General features: G+C 38.0%; 2 protein-coding genes across 4 annotated transcripts in view; one reads left to right on the top strand and one right to left on the bottom strand.

The window, feature by feature from the left end:
- CFAP43 (cilia and flagella associated protein 43) overlaps positions 1-4,714 on the top strand; it is a 102,728-nt gene extending 98,014 nt beyond the window's left edge. Inside the window, exons 35-38 of the mRNA XM_043925525.1 lie at positions 342-506; positions 2,282-2,362; positions 4,049-4,202; positions 4,391-4,714. Of these exons, the coding sequence (XP_043781460.1) occupies positions 342-506; positions 2,282-2,362; positions 4,049-4,202; positions 4,391-4,557 (567 nt within the window). The 3' untranslated portion in view covers positions 4,558-4,714. The remainder of the gene's footprint in view (positions 1-341; positions 507-2,281; positions 2,363-4,048; positions 4,203-4,390) is intronic.
- A 3,610-nt stretch (positions 4,715-8,324) lies between these two features.
- Positions 8,325-12,370, bottom strand: SFR1 (SWI5 dependent homologous recombination repair protein 1). 3 transcript variants are annotated; one of them, XM_043925519.1, is made up of 4 exons: positions 12,241-12,370; positions 10,964-11,079; positions 9,997-10,407; positions 8,325-9,016 (listed from the first exon to the last, which is right to left on the bottom strand). In XM_043925519.1, exons 1-4 carry the CDS (start codon positions 12,251-12,253, stop codon positions 8,825-8,827), a joined length of 732 nt encoding a protein of 243 aa, XP_043781454.1. In that variant the 5' UTR covers positions 12,254-12,370; the 3' UTR covers positions 8,325-8,824. The 3 variants fall into 3 exon arrangements, with proteins under 3 accessions (XP_043781454.1, XP_043781456.1, XP_043781455.1); XM_043925521.1 differs by having other exon boundaries at positions 12,245-12,286; XM_043925520.1 differs by having other exon boundaries at positions 12,127-12,261.
- Positions 12,371-19,223: the final 6,853 nt, after the last annotated feature.

The raw sequence follows: 19,223 nt of genomic DNA, 5'->3' as shown, positions 1-19,223 counted from the left end.
TAAACTACAATCCTTTATCATTAGTGTCAAAAAGCAGGGGAGAATAGGGGTATAAACATGTACAGATTGATGATGGCAGAAGGAATTCCTGCCTAATCATTTACATAAAAGCAAATTGGCTATGCCATTCAAATTATCTTATAATCCTTTCTGTTTAGTAACTATCTTGCTTTATATCATGATCAGATTGTGCCCATGAAGTAATTTTTAATATCTGCTACATTTTTAAAAGAAGATAGAATTATCTCTTCATTCCAAGTGTTTTCTAAGAAAAACATTCAGCTTCAACTATTCTGAATGCAGAATATTATATGAATGCCAGTTTTTTTTTTTTTTTTAAGGCTCAAGGACAAAAGAAAGTTGCTAGCATGATGGAAAGTAAAGAAGTCCATAAAGGAATATTTCAGATTGAGTGGGAACATAAGAAGATGGAGATGGAAATGGAAGATCTAAATCAGAAGGCTTGGGATATTCAGATGCTGTTTTTTTCAAGAGATCGTCAGAAGGTAAGTTTTCCCTGTGCTCCACTATATAATTTTAATTTCAGTCATTAATGTATTCACTCATTCAACCAATATTTAATAAGATGCTCTGTGATGTCAAGCATATCCTATGCATAGTATTTCATAATGTGACTATGGATTCTGTCTGTTTCTTCTAGTAGTTTACATTTGCTGCCTCTGGTTCTTTGTGACCCAGTCAGTAGTATAGTCCTATATTGCAACTCACCAGGAATTTCCTAATTGTCAAATCTAGTGATCCCTTTCCCAGTCATCACCATCCCTGTAGTATTTGACCATTGACCGTCTTCATTCTCTCTCTCTTTTTTTTTTCCTTTCTGGCCAGGAGCATGTGAAATCTTAATTCCCCAACCAGGGATCATATGTACGTTTCCCCAAAAACCCCCTTGCCCCCCACAGTGGAAGCAGAGTTTTAACCACTGCACCTCCTGGGAGGTCCATCTTCATTTTTAATATTGCCTGTTGTTTTGGTTTTAATCATCCCTCCTTTCTCCTATATTTCTTCCAACATGTCAAATCACTCTGCCTCTTTTCCTGATTTCTCTTTTGTTTCTACCTCTTAAGTATAGTGATTAAGATTCTGCCCTCAGCTCTGTTTCTTTCCATATCCTCTCGTTTGATGATTTCTCTTTTTCTAACTTCCATGATCACTCCTAAGACTCATCCAAGCTTTCTGGATTCCAATTCCAATCTCACTTCTCTGAACCAGACCTTTCTCAAGCACTACTTCTGTGTTACCTCCCAACAGCACCTCTTCTTATTTTGCTTATTTCTGTTCTTTCAGCCATTCACTTGGGGTTAAAGTCACTGTCCTCTGGTTCCTCTCCTTCCCTTCCAAGCCTTGCCTAGTGTATCCGTTTATTCCCTCATTCTTTATGCCTCTAGCCTTTACCTTGCTTCAGTTCTTCCTTTTTAATGGTTTCAAGAATTTTATAACAATCTTCTAACAAGTCTCTTGACTTTGGGTTTTTCTCTATCTCATCTATAGATTCACATTCCTATTCAGCTCTAATAACATTCCTACTCTGCTCCATTTTAAACTTTCTCTTCTTACCTGGCCAATGAATTTTCAAGTTCTTAAGTGGTGTTGAATGTCCTTCAATCTTTCTCAAATTCATTCCCCGTTACTCTTACATATCAGTATTCTCAAACCAAACTGATTCTATTTTCTAGGATTCTATCTCTGTGCCTTTGCAATACTGGTTCTTCTACCTGGAATATTTTTCCTCAATTTTTTTCACATCCTGAATCTATCTACTTTTGAGAGTCTGGTTTAAATGCCACCTAATCCATAAGCCTTTTGATTTCCCAAGCTCAGAGAAATCATAGCCCATCTCAAACCACCTTTTAATTTGCATGTCACTTATATATCTTCTGTCAACTAATCATATTACTTATTCTCTTCTTGATGTCTAGGTCATATTATCTATCTTTGTTATCTCCCTCAGTATCTTTAACTATTAGTAGGGTATTGTTAATATGGAACTCATGAAACACTGTCAAATGAAACACAGTAAATATCTGGTGAGTTGAATAAATGAATGAATGAGAAAATAAGCTAGGCATTGGTAGTTATTAGTATATAGGTGAGTGCATCAATAACTTATGTTTAAACTTATGTTTATAAGTAAATATTATGGCACAAAGTAAAATCACAAAGAAACAGGAACTTCCCAAACTAAGATAATCTTTATAAAATTATCTCTTGGAAGAAATAGAGAAAAATATACTTACTTTGTGATTTCTTTTTCCTCTCAAAGTACCTAAGTGAACCAAACTATGAGACTCTGATTGCCATTCAGATTGGAATAATGGAGCAGACTATTGATGTTTTAGATAAGGTAGGAATCAAAGATATTGATCATTATATTTCCAGTATTTGTGAATGATTTGAACAAAGTAATAGTTTTCAAACCATGAATTCAAATAGAACCTACCAAGACTTGGTCTTTTATAATGATATTCAGGATGTAATTCAGTTCAGTTCAGTCGCTCATTCATGTCCGACTCTTTGCAACCCCATGGACTGCAGCACGCCAGGCCTCCCTGTCCATCACCAACTCCCAGAGTTTACTCAAACTCATGTCCATTGAGTCAGTGATGACATCCAACCATCTCTTCCTCTGTCGTCCCTTTCTCCTCCTGCCTTCAATCTTTCCCAGCATCAGGGTCTTTTCCAATGAGTCAGTTCTTCGCATCAGGTGGCCAAAGTATTGAAGTTTCAGCTTCAGTATCAGTTCTTGCAGTGAACATTCAGGACTGATTTTCTTTAGGATGGATGTAATTAGAGCTCCCTAAATAGCATCTTTGCAACCATAACCATTGTGGTAGCCTGAAGCACTTTAAAAAATATTTTAATTTTATATTGGAGTATTGTTGATGAGTAATGTTGTGTTAGTTTCAAGGGTACAGCAAAGTGATTCAGTTATACATATATGTGTACCCATTCTTTTTCAAGTTCTTTTCCCATTTAGGTTATTACAGAATACTAAGCGAAGTTCCTTGTGCTATACAGTAGGTCCTTGTTGGTTATCCTCTTGGTTTCCCTGGTGGCTCAGATGGTAAAGTCTGCCTGCAATGCAGAAGACGTGGGTTTGATCCCTGGGTTGGGAAGATGCCCTGGAGAAGGAAATGGAAACCCACTCCATTATTCTAGCCTGGAAAATTCCATGGATGGAGGAGCCTGGCAGGCTACAATCCATGGAGTCACAGAGTTGGACACAACTGGGTGACTTCACTTTTTGTTGGCTATCTATTTTAACTATAGAAGTGTGTATATCTAAATCCCAACCTTCCAATCTGTTCTTCCCCCCACCCTTCCCCAGCTCCATAACCATAAGTTTGTCCTCTAAATCTGTATGTTTCTGTTTTGTAAATAAGTCCATTTGTATCATTTGCTTTAGATTCCAAGTGTAAGCAAGATCATATGATATGTCTTTCTCTGACTTACTTCACTTAGTATAATAATCTCCAGGTCTATTCATATTGCTGCAAATGGCATTATTTCATTCTTTTTAATGACTGAGTAATATTCCATCATATATATGTACCACATCTTCATTCATCTGTTAATGGACATATAGATTGTGAAGCACTTTAACATCCTTTGGGGCTATTGGAGTGTAGGTGAATTTCCTGTTTCACATTCGGTTGTGATTTATGTAGAAGTGTTGATAGTCTTTCCTTGGAGTTGTAAAGGCTTTGTTTTACCCTAACTGCCTGAGCACTCAGTTTTGAGTGTTTAACATACATAGGATGGAAACAAAGTACTCTCCAGGCTGTGTTCTTAGAATCTCTCATTTCTAAGAATATATAAAGTTTCTTCTAAAATGTGTATTAACATACCATTCTATCTTTCAACAAATAATTTAAGTACCTACTGTGTGTGGGCATTATGCTAAGCACTAGGGGTATGGTGGTAAGATATCTTATGATGACAATGTGTTTCAATTTTAAGAATAATATCTTTATAAAATATTTTCTTTCAAAATTATTTTTGTGGGATGTCCTGGAAACAAAAATTTCAGACTCACAAAAAGAATGTGGAGAACTGTAAAAAGCTGCTTAAAAAGCTGAGAAGGTTCAGCAATCAAAAAGATATAGCAAATTATACCCTAAGTTGCAATTTACGAGAAGAGCTGGTGGCTGTCTCAGAGAGAAAAGACATCTGTAATGCAATGGGTAAGATTCTTTTTTCTTTAATTAACTTTCAGTTTGTTTAAAAGTAATCAGAAGTCCTAAAATCTGTACAGTGGTTATAAAGCTACCAGTATTTGTTCCATACGTTTAACTATTTCAGAGTGCTGTTTCTATATTTTAAAATGTAGATAATAATTCAACTAATTCCATCTTCTTCATTTTGGGGATAGGGTCTAAACTGACTTGTGAAAAGATTGCCAAAGAACGATACGAAAACATGATGCGACAACAAAAGTTAACAAAAATTTCAAAAGAACAAGCTGAGCAGATTTCAATTCTACAGGCTGAAGTTGAAAGATTAAGAATGAAAACATTTCCTGCTCTTGTTCAAATGTAAAAATACTGTGGAAAATGTTAAGACCAAATCAATAATTTTTAAAATAATTTCATTTGGTTAAAATTATTTGTTTCTCTTATATCAGAAAATTTAAGTAGTCTTCTCTTACTGGCATATTTTTGATAGCAAATTGTTTGATTTTAGTCTTACTCACTATAAAAATGTTTGTCCTGCATGAATAAATGTCTAAAATAACATGAATTATTCTTATTCAAGAATGAACAAGATTTTATTTCAGAATATATTTAAGATCTATTTTATTGTCTTAATTTAATCAAAAATATTTTCACAGTAGTAGTATAGACAGTCTTAAAGACAAAAAGTTATTCTTAGCCACTACTGCCATTTCTAATTTTATAAAATTACCAGAAACATTATGAGATTATGATTTTTATCTTTTCTATTTTTCTGTATTTCCCATTTTCTTCAGTAAGCATTTCTCTATAATTGGAAAAAAATTCATAGAATGTTAAAGATTATTCCCTCTGCTGTCAGTGTGAACAAAGTGGTTTACTTTTACCAAGCCCTAAATCATTTGTAAATTACAACATATTTTCTATGTAAGCATTCTACATAAACATGACATAATCATCTTTATCTCACATTTATTACAACAGAACTTTTGTGTCCCACCCAACAGAGCTTAGTAAACAGAAAAACCATGTTTTCTCATTTTGTGATATTGTGATTTATAATAATCAATATATATTTAGTCTTCGACCCCATTCCTGGCACAGAGATCCTAAAACACTTGGAATTTCCTAAGTGATGAGAGAGGTACAAGTATCTTGTTAATGAGGTGACTTTTGGACTGCATGTAAGGATGGGGGCTGGTTGCCCGAACCAATGCTGTGTCCCAACCTCCAATCCACCTACGCACCCTCCCCACACTTCCACCCTCACCCCCACCTCCAGGGAAGGTAAAGGAACTGGAAGTTGAACTGATCACCAATGATTCAATCGATCATGCCTATGTAGTGAGGTCTCCATAAAATCCCACAAGGACAGGGTTTGGAGAGAGTGCTGAGAGCAAGTAAGCTCTGAGTCTTTCCCCATGCCTTGCCTTATGTATTTCTTCCATCTGGAGGTTCCTGAGTCAGATCCTTTTATATGGTAATTTGGTAAATAAAATGTTTCTCTGAGTTTTGTGAGCCATTCTAGCAAAAAAAATTGAACCCAAGGAAGGAGAGAGTCTTGGGAGAAGCAGAGTTGACAATCTGGGCTTTCAGTTGACATCTAAAGTGGAGGGCAGTCTCATGGGACTGAGACCTTAACTTGTGGAATCTGATGCTATCTCCAGATAGATGTGTCAGAATTGAGTTGAATTGTATTACAGGACATCCACATGGTGTTTGAGAATTGTTTGGTATGGAGAAACATAGCCACAAGCAAAGGAATTTGGTGATAAGAATTCTTACATTTCCATGAAATAGTTTATCACCTTATTCATGTAGATAATAAGAAGATTAACTGTTCAGAAAACTGCTTTGCCTTTCCATAGCCTATGGACTGACTGCATTCCAACATGATAATCAGCGAGATCATTGACCACAATCTCCAAATGGTATCAATGTCTCATTGTTCTGCAATTCGTGAATTGTTAAGTTTAATCTGCAATACCATATCCAGTGTACACTGGTGTAGGTAAAGCCAAGAGAACAATTATAAAATACTATATTTAGAAAAAAAAATTTTTAGAAGTTTTAAAAACTTCTATTTAAAAACTGCCAGGATAGTACCATAATTGATCACCTATTCAGTGATCACCTGTTCAATGGGAATAGTAAGAAAAATAAGAGTCAGCATCATTTTGACAACTCCCCTTCTTAGACCTAGAATGAGTTGTAGTCAGTTTGATTAAGCATGGTAGTGTCCATCAGTAACGTTTCCATGTCACCTAAATTAACTGTTGGAGCCTCCATTTGCTACTAGTCAAGGCCACAAATATCACTGGACAGTGCCCTGTGGATTCCTGGGTCTTAAACAACCTGTGTGGTTTCTGTTTCTTAATGTCCACCCTGAGTGATCTTGCAATGCTCCTTGCTTAAATGCCTCATCTTTGAGGCATAGATAGAATGGAAATTAGCAAGAGTCTCTTGCCCCCAAGATGAATTCTAGTAGCATAGCAGCACTTTCAACAGGAGGCATCTTCTGGTTTGAGGGTGTTGGTAGGTGCTTTGGAGTGTTGGTAATTATAATACGCAAATAAGTTAACATATTTTTAGAAACTGGTCAAAGCAAGTGCTAAGTGTTAGCTTTCATCGTAATGAATAAAAATAGTTCTTATTCACTAGTTCTTTAAAAAATATATATCCTATTAAACGGAGGTGAAATGTAACAAATTATTTAAAAGGGGACTGCTTCAAGGGCCATGAGCCTCATCCACAATCTATGATCTCCCTCCGCTTGTAGAAATGCCCACTGAGCTACTGCAGCCCTCAGCCAATATCTTAGAAATCCCCCTTACTGTGCCCCCACCTCCTCCCCAACTCTCCCAAGCCAGAGTCTCACTGATGCTGTACTTCTTCCAAGTGGACATCTGAGGGTGACTCCAGATGTGCCAATCAGCAGTGGGGCAGCTGCAGTCAAATGCCAGCACCATCACCAGGGAAGTCACTTCCCCAGTCCCATTTAGGACCTCAGGCTGAGCAGTAAGAAGCAGTGGAGGCTGGTCAACATAGCTTCCCAGGGAGGCCCATCTGGGAATACTAGAGCCAGGGAAGGCCCATGTGAGGACTGGGCCAGTCCTCTTGGATTCACAGAAGCCAGTGACAATGGCAATGTCTAGAAGATAGACATTGGGGTGGGGTGAGAAGGGCAAGTTACTGGCACATGGGCACTAACAGTAGGATGCATACACGAGCAGAGTCCTGATATGCCAACATTAAGTTTATCGGCTCATGGGGAAGACCTGGACTGAAAAAAACGGAGCACTTGGGAGTGAAGGGGTAAGCTTAGGGTAATAGCTATTTACCAAGTAGTAGGGAAGTACTTTTTAAGATTTTTTTTTTTTTTTTTTTGATGGCGGCGGCCGGGGGGGGGGAGGGGAACTACAACAAAAAAACCCAAGCAAAGCTGTGTTAGCCCTTAAAACGACCCAAGAACAGAAATCCCAGAAAATCCTCAGGAAGACTGGAACCCAGAACCAAGAAACCACTGACTCACAAAGTTCTCTCTCTGCCTTTCTCTGTAAGGGCACACTTAAACACACAAGCTTTTCTGCTTCCAAGTTCACATACAACCACTCTGGTCACAAAAAGAGATGGGCTTTCTTTTGAGTTTAGTTCCAAATTCTCAAGGACTGGGACAGATTGGGTCAGGGTCATATGTCTATCTATGGCCAGGATAACAGATTAGGTACCACCTCCAGGGAAGGTGGGTTTCTGGCTGAGTTACTGTTAATGAAGTGAAAGTCACTCAGTAGTGCCTGACTCTTTGCGACCCCATGGACTATACAGTCCCTGAAATTCTCTAGGCCAGAATACTGGAGTAGGTAGCCATTCCCTTCTCCAGGGGATCTTCCCAACCCTGGAATTGAACCCAGGTCTCCAGCATTGCAGGCAGATTCTTTACCAGCTGAGCCACCAGGAAAGCCTATTAATGGAATAAATATGCTAACTTTAACCTTTTTCACAGATATGATTGGAAAGGCAGATGAATGTAAAAGACGCTGTATGCCATGCCTTCAAGTGAGAAATGAGCAAATGTGGTTTTATAAAAAATAGATGATCATTTCACTAAATGAGATAAGGAATGCAAGTAACAAATTTGAAGAGACAGAAACTAATATAATTTTGAACATGAGTTTAAATACCTGTTATACCATCCAGATAAACATGTGGTAAATGTATGAAAACAAGGCAGAGGCATAAACTTAGGGGAGGCAAGCATTTTTAGACAAGTTTACGTTTAGACATTGACTAGATGGACTAGTGAACATTTAAAATAAAACGTTTTCCCACAATAAATAAAACAATGTATTAAAACTCACTCCCACAATTCTCAAAATTATCTTAACATGATTTAATTAAAAAAAATTTTTTTTCACCTTTAACTGGTAAGTTTTCTTTGGGAAATTTATTCAAAACACTAAATTTTCATTTTTGAACCTTGTTTATATTTATATAACAGAGGCCCTAAATTGATCCAGGTTCACCAGGATAACTTTCTTCAAGCCCTAATGGTTTATATCTTCCCTTTAAAATGTATAAATATCTTTTAATTAAGTTGTCATTCACAAAGATATTCTGGAGAAAAAAATTATGAACTAAACACCTATAAATTCTTCTTCATTTCTGTTATAGTGTAGCAATTTATCATCTAACCCATAATGATCTATCAGCTGAGTAAGGCTTAGTTTCTTGTTCTCCTCAGACATAGCTGACTGCAACTCATAAAGCAACTGCTGGCTACAGCTTCTCCACTTCTCTATTAACAACTGTAACTGAGACAGGTCATTCTGAAACAGAAAAAAAAAAAAAAAGGCATGAATGTATGTCATCCTATTTTAACTTACTTAATGAAAGTTGTTAAATCAGTCAATGAGTAGTAGGTTTAAAGGGTAACACATTTGGACATGAATGGGACTTCTACCCAGGAAAAAAGAAAAATGGTTTTAAGTAAAACCTTACCCTCAGAGAAAAAAATTCAAATCATTAAATAAGGCAAAACTATGTAAAGCAGCAACAATATAGGTTAAAAAAATCTACTTTTTCTACTACAGCTATACTTTTAAAATTATATTCAGATTAATATTTTTCAGTGTCACAATCTCATAAAACTCAAGTAGTTGTATTTAGAGAAATCCTAAAAATTCAAAACAGCAAATAAGATATAGCATTCTATCATTGATTACACACTGGAAAACAGCAATTACAATATACATGAATAATCCAGATAAATAAGGGTCATCTTCCAAGTGCCCCAATTCTATTCACTTCAACCTATCTGGATTGAAATCTAAAATTTATTATATTTTTGTTGTTTTCTTAAAAGAAAATGCTTGAAACATTTTAATAATTTGTTGGTAATAATTTAATAACACAAAATCATTACTAAAAATAATTTTTATTGTACTTTGTGGCCCATTTTTAGCCTTTTTCTCTTCACTGTCACTGTTGCTTCTGTTCTTATTGCAATTTGCAGCTAACATTTGAAACTTCTAATACTGCTGTGGGATGGAAACTAGAGAGAAAAGCTTCAACTGCATATTAAATGTGGGCTGGGGCTTTCAAAAATGTATATCTGGTGTTTAGAGGACTCTTCTCTAAATCTATGACTTATATTTGAGTTAAAAGTTGTTGGAAGCCAGGTCTCTTGGTAATTGGCTTATTTCTCAGTATTGTAAAATAAACTTATATTTTCTTTTTGAAATACTTTCCTACCATTTATCTAAAAACAAAAAAAATTATTAGGCAATGGTTCTGAAATTCTTCTCACCTTTGATCTATACATTTTGACTAGCTTCAGCCTCCGAAGAAGGTCTTCTTTCTCTTGAATCTGCTTCATCAATTTTGCTTTTTCTTTGTTTAGTTCATGTTTGGCAAGATTTTCACTCATAAAGTCATTTTGGAGATCACTGCATGACTCAGTATCAAGTGATTTAGATTCACAAACATTGATACTCTTGAAGGTATCTTTTAAATATGTACTTTCTTCAAATTCACTATCTGTATGTTTAAAACTTTCGTGAAATTCCAAACAGCTTTCTTCTGTTGAAGGTGCTGATTTCTCTGAAAAAGTCTGATCATTTTCTTCACTCTCTACTTTAAGTCGTTTTACCACACTGTAACAGGAATTAAATGAAGATCTGGTTTTCCTTAATCGTTCTCTAAGGGTTGCACTCATAGGCTGAAAAAGGCATCAAACATTAATAATGTTAATCAAGAAAAACATTCTTGATATAAATAAATCTACTGGGAATCGAGACTACATTTCTGTGGCAGACACCACTAGATGGCTTTCTGTCTCCATATATCTAAAGTAACCACCACAAAATATTTTTCAATTTCTGGAAGCTTCATTAAGTTTTATTCTCTTTTTATTTTAGCAAAGCCAGCATCCTTCTAAAATAGTGTTGAAACACTTATCTCAGTAATCACAAACATTTGTTCAGCAATTAGTCCAAGCCTGATATGGTTAGGTGCTTAGTTACAAAGACCTTCATGACATCAAACTTTTTGGAATGCTGTAATAACCTGAACTGAAAATAAATGAAAATAATTGAGTCAGGATGAAAATCTAAGGGGAAGGTCCAATACATTTTCTAAAAGGAAACAGCTAAAATAATACAAATTTTACTTATTAACCTACACATTGTTAATTAACAATATTCAGTAGACTTAAAACCACCATTACTGCAATACTTAGAAATATACATCCAGTGAAAGAACTAAGATTTTCATACTTGTTTTCTTGAACTACTTGAATGGGGAGATGGTGGATTGGCACCAGCTTGTGGAGTGCTAGGTAACATCAAAGCCGAGTTTGATGGACTTTCCATCTTGAAATCTTGCTTTACTTCTAAAAAACAAAAAATAATCACAAAACAGAAATCAAATTCGCCCACACTTCTATATATTCAATTTTAAACAAATTATTTTTATTGTATATAACAAGCCAGTCAACTTCCTTCTTTCACTTAGCTGTGATTCATTCTTGCTTTTTTGTGTGCAATTTTGTTTACTTCCCTAAGTAAAAAAAAAAAAAATTGTTGGTCATTATGGTGACTACCAGTTTTTTCATGACAAGTTAACCAGCTAGCATCTCATATAAAGAACTCTCCATTTGTTTTTACTGACTGATAAAATAATGATAAAAGTCTCAAAACCTGCCATATTGGGGGCGGGGAGGAGAGTAACAAGAATTCTTTAATCTCATTACCCCAGTTTCACAATGAAGGAAAATGTAATTGAAATCTAGTGCTTTAAGTGAAAGTCGCTCAGTCGTGTCCGACTCTTTGGACCCCATGGACTACACAGTCCATGGCATTCTCCAGACCAGAATACTGGAATGGGTAGGGTCCCTTCTCCAGGGGCTCTTCGAAACCCAGGGATCGAACCCAGGTCTCCCGCATTGCAGGCGGATTCTTTACCAGCTGAGCCACAAGGAAAGCCCAATATTTTCTTTAAAATTTTTAAAAAATATTTATAACTTCTTTAAAGCGCCTGTCGGTTAGTTTTAAAAAAGAGTCGGACACGACCGAGCAACTGAACTGAACTATGCCTTTATCTACTGATTACTCTTCCTCTTGATTATGGATCACATTCTCCTATTTCCCACTATTATCCCACTTAAATAAACATAATCAGACCTGTTACACTACCCTAAATCCTAGAAGCTGTGTGCCTAAAACTAACGACCCCCGGGGGTGAGGAATAAAGAGCACAAACACGGGTAAATTTACTCCTGTCTGCATCGTTTTCAATTAAACAGCGAAGAGACCCTGAAAATGAGAGACTGAAGTTTCTCGAAGGCCATCAACTTTACAGGGTAAAATACCAGAGAGGAGTCCTCCCTCCCCTCCCGCCACTACAGAAGGCCCACACGAGCCCTCGAGACACCCAAAACCTGAGGTGGAGCTGAGAGGAGCCTTGACCGCAGAAAGGGAGCATTATTCAACTCCCCTTCCGATCCCCGAAGAAGTTCAGCTGTCAGACACCCACTCCACACCCCACACTGTACCTCCCTCAGCCATCCCCAGACAGCACAGAGAGCGCGCTAGCCGCGGTAGCGTCACAGAGGCCCGGCCGCGCTGGAGGAGGAAGAGACGCGCGATTGGTCAGAGTAATTGACCCACAGCTCCTCTTCGCCCAGCGCCCGGAGAGGCGGGACTGCGCGCGCGCGGCCTCGAGACTCCGCAAGGGGGCGGGACGAAACGGAGGGGCCGAGACGCGTGATTGGCCGAGTTGACCGAAACGCGCGGCTCTGCTCCGCCCAGCGCCCGAGAGTTGCGGGACTTCGCGCGCGGCCACTTGCTGGGAAGAGCTTTAAAGCAACTAACGGTTCCCAGGAGGGGCGCGCTTTTCTTCGCGGCTTCTTCTCGCTCTTCTTTTTTTATACCGCCTTCCTTTCCTGCCTCATGGTTTTTGTGTTTCTAAAGGACGGCTGAGAATGCCCCACCTGTTCTCCTGGCTCCCGTCAGTCTCTTCTCCGCGCTCCCCACAGCAAAGGCCTTTTCTCAGACTCCACGGGACCCAGAGACTCCGGGCCTGTTGTGTGTTATATTTACAGCTTGTAAACTCCAAAGGCAAAGACTACAAAAGAAGGGTCAATGGCCCGTTGGCAGTCAGACATATTAGAAATCTAAGAACCCGAGCGGATGCAGTAGAGCTTTTAGAATGCTGCCTCAAACTCTGCGGTCCCGCCACGGGCGGGTTTTTTTGTGTGTTGTTTTGTTTTGTTTTGGCAAATCTACCTCAAAATTTAGATTTCTTAGCTTGGCTCCGAATCTTTTCGTCAAATCTGAAAGAAAATGTAGCCCAAGGAAAGTCGTTGGGGTGCAATACAGGAAGCAGAACAATGACTAAGATTAGGTTGGTCCAAACCCTGGCTGAATACTGGGCAGCGGCATCCTCGGTCTAAAATAACTCTCCTCGTTTCCTGTGTAGCGAGGTTCCGTTGCTGTGCAACAACAAAGTGAACTAATTGGGTGGAGCACTGAGTTTAGGAAAAGACAGTTGAGTAATTTCTGAGTCAGGTGGAAGTTGGGAATTTTAGCGGGGCAGTGTTTTGAATTCTAAGGAATAGACATTTTAAACGTTGACACTGTCTTTTTACTAATATCTGATAAAAATGGCTTAGAAGTAGCAAGGACCCAGAAGGAATAACTGAGTACTAAACAGTGGAATGTATCTACAGAACTTGAAGACCACCTAATGCAGTGACTAAGAATGTAAATGTTGCAGTCAAATTGCTTAGGTTCAGATCCCAGTGCCTTTATTTTGTGGTGTTTGTAATGGAGTGTGTCTGTGTCTCAGCTTCCTCATCCATAAAGAGGGGATAATAGTATCAATCCTCCTAGGATTTGAAGAATTAAATGAGAATTCAGGACAGGCAGTGAAAAGCGGCAATAGGTATCTAGGAAGAACTCAGTTGTTATATAAGGAGCTACAATATAGTCACCATTCTCTTACTGATCTAAAGGAATGCATCATATAATCCTTTCATCCATCCCTTATCTCCCCTCAAAAGGCCGCAGATTTTTAAAAGATGCAATGATTTGTAGGACATAAGCCATAAATAGCAGAAAACTTGGAGCTGCCACATATAGTTAATAATGTATTATGATTCTTCTAAAATTTTCAAAAATTATATAAATCTCAAGGAATTTATAAAATGAGAGTGAGAACTTGTGATTTTGGCTTGCTAAGCCACAGATCCAAGTCTGTACATTTATTTCTGCCTTTACTCATCCATTGGCATCAGTTACACTGAGAAAAGCAGAGTGATTTGTCCTGACACTAGAAGCACAACGCACACTCTGCATATTCTTTACACCTTGGGGCCTGACGTTGGGTTGTTTTTATGATTCCCTAAAATCAGCTGCTCCAAAACCCTTTTATCATTATAACCTAAGCTTAGAACTGTGTTTTTGCTGGCTCCATAAATGAAAACATCTTGCCTAGCAAATGTTCTGACTTGTTTAGTATATGAACCTGTATATTAAATGGGATTGTTTTGGCCAGATTTTCAAAGAACTTCAGAAGGAGTACTCAGAAGAACCTGTATTTCAGAAATGTGCATTTGTTGACCTACATCTCTGATTTCCAGTGTTGTTAGAACTGAACGATTTTCCCATGTAGAAGTTTGCATTTTACTTACTCCCATTATATACCAAAGTGGAAATAGACCTTTCACTCTCAGTTTACTGTAAGGGATCTAGAATATAGCCTCTATAGTTCTCGCTGTACCTTTAGATAAAGCCTAGCAATCATTTCCATGTCTTTCAGAGCCTGAAGTTTACTGGCCTGTAAGTAGTTGTTTCCCCACACATGACATGGTATGTTTCACAGTATGTTTCAAACATAGTATGTTTCATTGTATTTTAACTTCAGGCAGGGAAAAATCCTGCCCTAGAGAACCAGAAGGCAAGAATCCTACTCCACCATAAAGAACAATCTGAGCAATAGAATTCAGTGATGATAGTAATTAATATTAACCTAAGGCAGGCTTTCTCTGTGTGTTTTTAAATTTCATACCCAAGGCTACTGTTCACCACTTTGTTATTCATCAAGGTGTGGTAAAATGCTTCTGTCCATTCTTGTCTGTGATTATTGTTGGTGAGATAATGACATAAACCTAAAAACCTTTATGTGGGTTTTTTTCTGTTTTAATAGCAAGAAGAGAATAGTGAATAGTCTCTCTCTTGCTATCTCTGTCTCTCCGTACAGCAAAGCACACATACATACACACACACACTCTTTTAAGCTACAATTTAAAATTTTATTATACTATTTTTTTTTTAATTCTTTAACATTATTTTAAAAATCTTAACAGTCACCTCTGGATGACCTAGATTCCGTTCCATTGACTTTTCTTATTGACAACAAAGTTCTATCATGTAGACACAGTTAGTATCCATAGGTATTTTTTAACAATTAAAATATAAATACACACTTTTAAAACCAGAATTCAAATTCACTTGGGTGAAGAAATGTATATAATCCACATGATTAAGTTGATTTATAAAGTACATTAGGACAAGTTAAACTGTATAACACTCACAAGAAGGTCTACTAAATTCAACTAGCGTTCAATATTTCTTATGACACTGGTATGTAAGTTCAAAGACTCTCCTCTAGGGACTGTCATACAGAGTGAAGTAAGTCAGAAAGAGAAACAGATATCGTACAATGTCGCTTATATGTGGAATCTAGAAAAATAATAGAGATGAACTTATTTGCAAAGCAGAAATAGAGACACAGACATAGGGCTACAAGGGGGGAGGTGAGGGTGGGGAGAACTGGAAGATTGGAATTGACCTATGTACACTGCTGCTGCTGCTGCTGCTAATTCGCTTCAATCGTGTCTGACTCTGCGACCCCATAGACGGCAGCCCACCAGGCTCCACTGTCCCTGGGATTCTCCAGGCAAGAACACTGGAGTGGGTTGCCATTTCCTTCTCCAATGCATGAAAGTGAAAAGTGAAAGTGAAGTTGCTCAGTCGTGTCCGACTCTTAGCAACCCCATTAACTGCATGCAGCCCACCAGGGTCCTCTGTCCATGGGATTTTCCAGGCAAGAGTACTGGAGTGGGTTGCCATTGCCTTCTCCGCCTATGTACACTATTGTGTATAAAATAGCTAACTAATGAGAACCTACTGTATAGCACAAGGAGCTCTACCCCTCTACCCAATGCTCTGTGGTGACCCAAGTGGGAAGGAAATCCAAAAAAGAGGGAATATATGTACACATATAGCTGATTCACTTTGCTGTATAGCAGAAACTAATACAACAATGCAAAGCAACTATACTCCAATAAAAATTGATTTTAAAAACTCTAGGTTTCTCCTCTCATGAATTCAAGTCTCATCCTATAGACCTATCCATGATGAAGAAGGTTTTAGTGTGCTGTTATCTCATAAATTTCCCTTTGAATAATTGACAAACTAATTCTATTTCTTTTTTGAAACTAATTTTATTTCTTTTCACTATTGCTTAAATATCTTAAATGGAATTATGTAATGTTTAATTGATTTACTTGTAGAGACCATTGAAGACTGTTATCAAAGGGTGATCTTTGAGAGTAAACTCTTTAGTATTTTTTCATCAGGTTAAAAAGAGAGGATTTTATTTTCAACTTCAAAATGGCCCTTGAATTAGATATTAGGCATGCCTGAATGGGGGCCTCACTGAGTAGAATGACTACTTCAAGCATGGAGATATGTGGAGGGTCAATGATAAAAACCTGTTCACCAACAGGCAACCAGAAAACTGATCTGGTAACTAATGTTGAGGTTAGTATGTTGAACAAGAACCTAAAGAGATCTTTCACATGAAATTCCTGTCCTTTTATTCTATTAGATCTGGCATTTTGTCAAGTGCATTAGAGACTAGAGAAGTAAGAGTGTCTATGATTCACTGCTATTAGTGGGGTGTGTTCTCTTGGAGAAGAATAGAGTGATTCAGGTTAGATTAACAACTGTGAGGAAGGGGGTAGGGTGTGGGTGAGTGGGAGGGTCAGGGCAGAGGAGCTATATTGTGGAAAAGTAATGGTAATAAAAGTATTGCTCAAGGCCACATCTTTCTAGATCCTTTATTAACTCAGAAATGTCACCCCTTCATCTATTCAGAGGGGGAAAACAGGCAATAGATGTCAGCAAATCCTCAAGCAACAGAACATGTCTTATAATCATCTTCAACCACCTGAAGTTTGAGAGATAACAACTCCCAAGATAATTTCACAGTATTGAAATCTGTTTGAAATGCCGACAAAGAAGTCAACTCAGTTTTCTACTCTCACCTCTTATTACTGTTTTAGTCTTGAGAATATAAAAGATTTCTTTTTGGTGATGCTTTTTTAAGATGGAGGAGTAAGAGTGTCTGTTGCTCAGTCGCTAAGTCGTATCCAATTCTTTGGGACCCCATAGACTGTAGCCTGCCAGGTTCCTCTGTCCACAGGATTTTCCAGGTAAGAACACTGGAGTGGGTTGCCATTTCCTCTTTCAAGGGATCTTCCTGACCTAGGGATCAAACCTGATCCAGGGATTGAACTGTATCTTCTGTATCTCCTGCATTGGCAGGTGGATTCTTTACCACTGAGCCTCCTGGGAGGCCTTAAGAATGTATATTAGTACCAGGAAAATAAGGAGTTAAGAGACCATTCTACCATGTTCTAGGATACAGTCGACCTTTGGCTTCTGCTCTTCCACATCTTGGCAAACTTTGATGGTAAGTATGCATGGTAATTTGCCTCAGTTGTGTCCGACTCTTTGTGACCCTGTGGACTGTAGCCCACTAGGCTCCTCTGTCCATGGGATTCTCCAGGCAAGAATACTGGAATGGGTTGCCATGCCGTCCTCCAGGGGATCTTACCAACCCAGGGATGGAACCCCTGTCTCCAGCATTGGTAGGCAGCTTCTTTACCACTAGCGCCATCTATAGCAGTAGAGTAAATCTGTGAATTGGTGTATAACCAGGAATTTTCTGGTCCAGCTCAAGATCTAAGGGCTTCCCTGGTGACTCAGACAGTAAATAATTTGCCTGCAATGCAGGAGACCTGGGTTCAATCCCTGAGTCAGTAAGATCCCCTGGAGAAGCATATGGCAATCCACTCCAGTATTCTTGCCTGGAGAAGTCCATGGACAGAGGAGCCTGGTGGGCTACAGTCCATGGGGTCACAAAGAGTCAGACACAACTGAGTGATTAACACTTTCACTTTCTTTCAGGATCTAAGAGCTAGACTGAAACTTAATCCCTTTGCCACCACTCCCAAAGGCAACATAAGATGTCTTATGTTTTCATCGTGGACGTTTATGAGCAATACGAAACCCACTGAATGCCAGAACCTCTGACCATGAGGTCTAACTCCCCAGGGAGGATCCATTGGAGAAACATGGTCAAAGGTGAGAAAGACAACTTGACAAACGCATCTCTTCCTTGATCCTCTCCCTTCCACCTCCAAAATCATGGCTAGTGCTCACTAACCCCACACTGTGTCTAAATTACACTGCTTGCCAGTGATATCAATATTACCCAGCTCTCCACCTCTATAACACATCTGTGGCTCTCCAAAAAATAATGTATGAAGTTTAATGATGATGTTGATGACCCACATTTGGCAAATGATATCACTATATTTTGTAGTAAAAATATATCCCTCCCATAGATAGGATCTTGGAAAAAGAGCATAGAATACAGCCTATATTCATGGTTCTTCAAGACTTCATTCAGCTATTTAAACTTTATTAACAGAAGATTAAGACAGGCAATACTTTTCATTCAACAATGTACACTTTTAGCTCAAACTCTTCCCAACTTTTCACCTCCCAAAATTTCCCCATATGTCACTATGGTTATTATTATAGCAGCAATCAAGTACCTATATCATCTCAGTTATTTTTCACTTTTTGTATGTGACAAATTCTGAGTCAAATTATCCTTTTCTTTGTAGCCACTTTCCAACTTTTATCTTCTTTTTAAATCATTGAGAAAGTTGTTTAGTTTCTTGTCAATACTCCACAGTACTCTATTGTACTGTTTTTACTCTCTTCCTCATACTTGTTTATACTTGTGAATCTATACCTTTTTACAAATGCTGGATATTGATAACTCATCCTTTATGCTGCCGAAGATGTGCTGAGAGTGAAATCATACCAAGTGCAGGAATAACACTCACCAGCAAAGATGGGCTTCTTGACTTTTGAAAGCCTGTCATTTGGCAGGAAGCATCCCTTGATACCAAAGAACATGGAGTTGGGTTTTGGAGGGCAAGCAACTAATCACGTACATATTTGTTAAGCAAGTTCCTAAGAAATTATAAATTATAAACTGCACATAGTTTTAAAGGAAAAAAATTACTATGGGTTGGCATTCTCTGAAATGCTTTCCTAGCCTAACTGGGCCATTGAATCAGGGTATTTTGAACGTGCATGTACAAGTTTAAGATTTTTGTTAAGCTGCCAGATATTTTAATATAACAATAATTAGCATAAAGCTTGTGCAATT

Source organism: Cervus elaphus, chromosome 15, assembly GCF_910594005.1.
Source record: "Cervus elaphus chromosome 15, mCerEla1.1, whole genome shotgun sequence".
NCBI lineage: Eukaryota > Metazoa > Chordata > Mammalia > Artiodactyla > Cervidae > Cervus > Cervus elaphus.
This window is presented reverse-complemented; position numbering and strand designations above follow the sequence as displayed.